The following is a 6,496-nucleotide window of genomic DNA, read 5'->3' as shown; positions in this document are numbered from 1 at the left end:
CGCGCACACAGCTGCGGGACCCCCCAGAGCCGCACCGGGATGGAGCGGGGCGTGGGGGCACTGGGACAAACTGGGGCGAACTGGGGGAGCACGGCAGGCAGCACCGAGCGCTGCGGAGCACCGGGACGGGGGGAGGTCTGGGGGCCGAGGGACCCCCGGCAGCAGCGCGGAGCCGTTCTCCGGCGCTCGGAACGGGTCGGGCGGGGACAGCGGAGCCGCCCGCGGACCCCCATCCCGCGCCCGGTGACTCAGCGGCGCGCCCCGCCCTGCCCGGGGGCTCCCGGTGCCCTTCAAAGGCGATGCAGGGCCGGGGCGGGCAGAACCGGCCGGGCGGGGTGCTGCGGGGCTGGGGGGGCCGACGCCGGGCCGCCCCCCACACCTTTCCCGTGGGCGCAGCCCCGAGTTTCCCATGCGCGACACGCAGCCGCCTCCCCCGCCCCACTCCGGGGAAACTGAGGCACGCAGCCCCCCCCCCCAACCCCCCAACACTCGCTGCCCACCGCCGCGGGGGTCCCGGCAGCAGCTGGGCGAGGGGGGCCCCGGCCCCTCGTTGAATTACAAATGGGATCGGCCTTTGTCTGAGCCATTGTGTGGGGCCGGCGGTGGCCCCCGCGCCCAGCTGCTGCCATCGGAGGGGCAGAGACGGAGCGAGGCCGGGGCCGCCCCCGCGGGGCTGCAAAATCCCCCACCTCCAAAGCAACGACCGCCCCCCCGCCCCTCGGGCCCCCACGAGAGGACACGCAGCCCCACGCGCGGCTCAGCAGCTCTCTTTGCTTTATTGGGTTGAAGGACGGGAAGGTTTCCGCCCCCTGCCATGAGCCTGCCATGCAGTGACCCCGCCGAGGAGGGGGGAGGCGGGGGGGGCTGGAGCCCCCAGTTTGGGCCAGAGCCCCACAGCTGTCAGTTCGTTGCCCTGTGGGTGCCGCAGGGCCGGCTGGGGACCGGCAGCTCCGGCCACAGACTCGGCCCGAAGCGAAGGGGGCGGCGCAGAGCCCGGCGGAGCCGAAGGACTCAGGCGCTGCTGACGCCCATATTCTGCATCTGCTCCTCCAGCACCCGCTCCCCGCCCGCCGCCTTCTTCCTGCCCCCTTCCTGCTGCTTCTTCTGCTTCTTGGAGAGCTCCTGCTCGATGGGGGCCGGCTTCACAAAGCGGATGATCTGACGGAGGTCTGCGGGAAGAGCAGAGGGAACGGATCGCAGCTCGTGGGGCTCCCCTGGCCCCGCCGCCCCCAGCCCAGAGGCACGGGGGGGTGGGGGGGGGCGCTCAGCAGCGTGCAGGGCGTTACCTGGGGGCATGAAGTCCCGCAGCCGCTCGGGGACGACGATGCCCTCCTCGGTCTGGTAGTTCTCCAGGATGGCGCAGATGGTTCGGGTGGTGGCGCACATCGTGGCGTTGAGCATGTGCACAAACTCCACCTGCAGCAGGGATGCGTCAAGGGGTGACACGGGGGAACAGAAGATGGGGAACGGGGTAACACGAGCGCCCAGCCCCACAGCCTCACCTTGTCCATCATCTTCTTGGTCTGCCCGAAGCGGATGCGCAAGCGGCGCGCCTGGTAGTCGGTGCAGTTGGAGCAGGACACGAGCTCACGGAACGCCCCCGAGCCTGGGAACCAAGCCTCCAGGTCCAGCTTCTTGCTGGCAGCGTGGTTCAGGGCGCCTGGTGGGTGGCAGGGCAGCAGTTAGGGGGTGCGGCAGCAATGCGGGATGCGGCCGGGGGTCAAAGCCTGCAAAGCCACCTCAGCGCAGTGCTGTGTGGGAGGCAGCGCTCCTGCCTGGCAGAGCAGAGGACGGAAGGAACCTCAGCGTGGGCACATTTTCCTAACAGAAGCCATTTGGGCCACCCCTCTCTTCCAGAGGCACAGCGGGGATGGGGCGGGGGCAGCGCCAGCACAGCGGGGTGCGCCACAGCGTGTGCCTGTGCTGGTGTCCCCTCCCCATGACCTCCCCTTGGCAGGTCTGGGGATGCACAGCGTGGGAACGCGAGCCAGCAGTGCTCTCGGACAAAGGAAGCCGAGCGGGGAAGTGGGTCAGGGTCACGGTGACACCCGAGGCGCTGGCAGAGGTGCTGGGCTCCTCCCAGGCCAGCACGGCACGGAGACGGGGGGAAGAAGCCCCCAACCCCAAAAGCCGGCACCCCACACAGCCCCGTGGCGCAGACCCCTACCCGAAACGATGTTGACGATGTGGTAGGGGATGCCCAGCGACTGGTAGAACTCCTCGGCCGTGGCGATCATCTCGTCGAACATCTCCCACGACTTGTTGTCGTGCGGGGAGGCGTAGACGAACTGCTCGATCTGCAGAGATCCCCCCACGTTGGCTCCACCCCAGCCCCGAACCCCCCGCACCGCCCCCCGCCCCCCCTCACCTTCTCAAACTGGTGCACACGGAAGATGCCGCGCGTGTCGCGGCCGTGCGAGCCGACCTCCTGGCGGAAGCAGGTGGACAGCCCTGCATATTTGATGGGCAGATCCTCCGGCTTCAGCCACTCGTCCCGGTGCAGGGCGGCGATGGGCTGCTCTGAGGTGGCAATGAGGTACTTCTCATCGACGGAGCTGTCCTCCGCCTTCTCGCTGCCCTTGCCGATCACCTGGGGAACAGGAGGGGACCGTGGGGATGGGAAAGAGGCACTGCCCTCCTTTCCCAGCTGTTCTCGCACCGCTGCGGACAAAACCCACAGCCCTGGCAGATGCTGCGTGGTGCCAGCACGGACACCCCTGGCAGCAATGTTTTCCTGGAGTGGTGCTGAGAACAGGACGGCTGCAAAGTGGGTCGCAAGAAGGGGAGCAGCTGCCGTTCGCTGGCCTCCTTTCAGGGCCTCGATGGCCTCCTGCCAGCTCCTGGCGGCGAGGCTGGGGACAGAGCTGCCTCCCGTCACCGCATCGCCGTGACAACCGGCTGCGTTGGCTGGGGACCGCCAAGCCTTCCTCAGAGCAGAGCAGACCCAGAGCTGCCGCCCTGCTGGGATCAGTGGGTGGCAGCCGGCTGCCCCCCAGCACGGGGAGGCACGCAGTATGGGCTGGGCAGGACGGTCCCCGAGGGGATGTGGGTGCCAGGCGGCGAGACAGCGAGAGCCAGCGGGCGTCGGGCTCACCTTGTAGAGCTCCTCGTCAAACTGGCTGAGCTGGGCCACCTCCTGCATCACCTCCTTCCGCATGAAGAAGGGCGTGTAGACAGGAGTGTAGCCCTTGGCGCGGAGGCTCTGCAGGGCGTACTGGATCAGGGCCTGCTCCAGGAACACCAGGGGACCCTGCGGGATGGGGGAAGCCGTCACCGGTCACACACACCCTGCTGTGACGTCCCCGCGGGGCTGCAGGGCTGGGCTCTCACCTTCAAGAAGTAGCCCCGGCTTCCCGCGACAACGGCCCCCTTCTCTCCCTCATAACCGTCCACCATCACCACCAGGTCCACGTGGGAATACTTCTTCCTGCAGCTGCAGTCCCCCCAGATCCGCTCCACTTTGTTGTCCGCATCCTGAGCGCAGAGGAGGGGCACAGTGCTTCACATCTCCTCCCCGGGGCCGCGGTGATAGCAGTGCGTTCCCACCGGGCAGTTTGGGAACAGAGCCCCCAGTCCCCTCCCTTCCCCTCTCCCCCAGCCCCACACAGGGGCCCCATCCCGGCCCCAGGCTTTGCCATCCGGCAGTGACCGAACGCAGAGCCTGGAACCCCAGTGCTGATCCCTGCTGGTCACTCATTGTGCGGCCACTTGGCAGCTGGCCCGGCCCGATTGTGTTCCTCCAGCAAAATATTCCTGCTGGATGAATGGGGGCAGCGGAGGGAGATCCCGGCCCTCGGCTGGCCGTGAATTTCCCACGTATTGCCCGAACAATGCGCTGTCTGAGCTGCTCTTTGTGTGCTCCCAGCAGGAAACGCTGTCTTGTCATGCAGATTTCATTCACCTCCCGCAGATCTGGGGGGGGCGCCGCCCCTCCCGCTTTGATGAACCAGCTCGGCCAGCCCGGTGCAGCCCCACGGCCCCCAAAGTGCGCACGGTGCCGTCCCTACCTCATCGTTGCTGATGGGCACTGAGGGGTGCAGGAGGTTCCCGATCTCCCGGAGGCTCTCGAAGCGCTCTGCTTCCAGCCTGACGCGCTCCGCGTCGCACTCCAGGATGGCTTCGTCGATGAGGAGGCGGACCTTCTTGATCTGGGACACCTGCAGCCCCTGCGCAGGGAGGAGAACCGCTGAGGAGAGGGGGCTGAGCGCTGTTAATCCCCGTGCCCTGACATACACAGCGCATCAAACAGCAGCCGGAGGGGACAAAGCCCCGACCGACATCAGCCACGCTCTGAAAGGCCCCGGGTGAGGCACGGCGCCACGCAGCGCCCGGCAGCCACCACGGGGAGCAGTCAGCTCCCACGGCAGCAAAAGCCGCCCAGCGTCACGCTCATTAAACAGCGTGGTTAATGAAGGGGGAAGGCGAGCGGGCAGCGAGGGGCCTCCGGGGAACAGCAGCTACCGAGGCTGCCCAGATCCCCCACGAACTGCAGGACGGGTCGGTGAGCGGCGGCGGTGGCCTTCAGATGGATGACACGGGGAAAAAGCTGCCTTGGGACCGGGATCCCCGCTACGGGGCTGCAGGGGGGTGCCCAGAGCGGTGCTGGGGCTCCATAGAGCGCACAGAGCGGGGAGGGGGGGTCAGACTCACCCCCAGGACGTCGGCTGTCAGCTCATCCAGGTTCTGCGCGCTCTCCGGCACGGACTCATCGCTCCCCACGGGCTCCTTCTTCTGCAGCACGAGGGAAGAGAAACCCCACCAGGGTTTTAAGACCCAAACAAGAAGGTAAAAGCATCCTTTAGTGATGGCGGGGAGGGGCTGGCGAGGCCCTCACCTTCATCTTATCACCAATGGTTTTGCTGCAAAGGTTCTTCAGCTTGTTCAAGTTATCGGCACGAAACCTGCCTGCGGGGAGAGGGGAGGGAGCCGTCAGCGGGGCACACGAGGGGGGCTGCAGCGAGGAGCTCCTGCACCAGCGCTGCCTTCGGTGCCATTGTGAGCAACGCCACAGCTGCGGGGTCCCCTTTAAATGCACCGGCGGCGACGCTGCACCCCTCGGACCCCCAGATCCGGGGCTGCTGGGGGGGGTCTACGTGGGTCCGGGGCTGTGGGGTGAGATTGGAGCGCTCTCGCAGGGCCGGGAGCTGCCCCAGGAGCGGCGATGAGGGGACACACGCAGCTCCCAATGGGTGGCACCGGGTTGGATGTCCCCGCGGGGCGGCACGGCGGGACGCGCCAACCCCACCACGCGGCTGCAGGACGGGGGGCGCCTCCCGGGGCTGCGCTGCGGCGACGGCCGCGATGAGGGCAGAGCGACCGCGGCGTCACCCGGCGCCGGGCGCGGGGCTGAGCCGCCCCGGATTGCATCAGCCGCGGACGGACGGCGCTGCGGAGGCCGGCGGGGCACGCGGGGGTCGAAACACCGCCGTGGGGCCGCGCAGGGCCCGGCCCGGCTCCCCCGCCCCCCCTCCCGGGCTGCTCTCCGCCCCCACCCCGGCTTCAGGACCCCCCCCGTCCCGACCCCGACCCCGGGCCTCGGTTCAGCCCCGGGGGGAGAGCAGCTCTGCGGGGAGGGGGGGTGGGCAGCAGCACGCGGAGGGCGGCGGGGAGCGGCCGGGGCTGAGGGACCCCCAGGAAGGCCCGGGCCGCCCCCGCCCCACGTACACCTCCGCCAGGCGCCGTCCGCCCGCACCAGCGCGTCCACCAGCGCCGGGTCTTTGAAGCGCTTCCGCTGCATCTCCCGCACGGCCGCGGGGTCTCCGCCTTTGTCGGCGCGGAACAGGTCCAGGTCCAGCACCATGGCGGCGGCGGCGGCGGCGGCTCCGGAGCGCGGTGACAGCGGCGGTTCCCGTGCCCGCGTCCGCTCCGCACTGCGCCTGCGCCGCGCCGCAGGGCGGGGCCTGCGCGGAGCCGCCGAGAGAGGGCGCTGTGCGGGTAGAGCGCCGACCCCGCGCCGACAGCGCCCCCTGGCGGAGAGGAGGCGGCGCTGCGTCGGGCCGCGTGCGATCTGCGGGGCCCCGCCGCGTGGCTCCCTATGGGGCTCTGCGCGGCCCCACGCGGAGCAAAGGGCCCCTGTGGCATCCCCGGGGCGCCCATAGCACGCCAAGGACACCACCATCACCCAACGGCATCCTCCCGGTAATCTCCAGCATCCCCACAACATCCCTATGGCACTGTGCGCCCCCCCATGGGGCTCTCATGGTCTCTAACGGCATCTCCATGGTCCCCCCCATAGCATCACCAGCATCCCATAGCACCATACGGTACCTCAGGGTAACCCGCAGCATCCGCAGGCAGTTCTGGCAGCCCCACAGCATGGCCATGGCACCACGTGGCACCCCAGTGTACTTCATGGCGTTCTCCCTGTCCCCTATGACGTCCCCATGGTGCTCAATAGCACCTAAGGGTGTCCCTATGACATCCCATAGCGACATATGGCAATCCAAGGACATCCTGTAACACTCCATAGCATCCTCATGATACTCCATGGCATCCC

The 6,496-nt window shown here is 68.8% G+C and overlaps 1 protein-coding gene across 1 annotated transcript; it reads right to left on the bottom strand.

The window, feature by feature from the left end:
- Window positions 1-757: 757 nt before the first annotated feature.
- SARS1 (seryl-tRNA synthetase 1) lies at window positions 758-5,872 on the bottom strand. The gene is made up of 11 exons (NM_001031392.2): window positions 5,665-5,872; window positions 4,835-4,905; window positions 4,651-4,731; window positions 4,008-4,166; window positions 3,331-3,474; window positions 3,095-3,250; window positions 2,369-2,590; window positions 2,168-2,297; window positions 1,503-1,660; window positions 1,287-1,416; window positions 758-1,169 (listed from the first exon to the last, which is right to left on the bottom strand). Exons 1-11 carry the CDS (start codon window positions 5,798-5,800, stop codon window positions 1,012-1,014), a joined length of 1,545 nt encoding a protein of 514 aa, NP_001026563.1. The 5' UTR covers window positions 5,801-5,872; the 3' UTR covers window positions 758-1,011.
- Window positions 5,873-6,496: the final 624 nt, after the last annotated feature.

The sequence above is a fragment of the Gallus gallus genome, chromosome 26 (assembly GCF_016699485.2).
Source record: "Gallus gallus isolate bGalGal1 chromosome 26, bGalGal1.mat.broiler.GRCg7b, whole genome shotgun sequence".
In the NCBI taxonomy this organism is placed as follows: domain Eukaryota; kingdom Metazoa; phylum Chordata; class Aves; order Galliformes; family Phasianidae; genus Gallus; species Gallus gallus.
Note: the sequence above shows the minus strand (reverse complement) of the source record. Positions and strands in the feature narration are given on the sequence as shown.

Bases quoted from the DNA above. Each gene is read 5' to 3' on its own strand.
- SARS1 (NM_001031392.2), bottom strand. From the start codon at position 5,800: ATGGTGCTGGACCTGGACCTGTTCCGCGCCGACAAAGGCGGAGACCCC. The intron at 3,475-4,007 runs GTAGGGACGGCA...CTCTGCGCTCAG, and splicing joins TGCCCATCAGCAACGATGAG to GATGCGGACAACAAAGTGGA. The intron at 1,661-2,167 runs GTAGGGGTCTGC...GCCACCCACCAG, and splicing joins CATCGTCAACATCGTTTCGG to GCGCCCTGAACCACGCTGCC.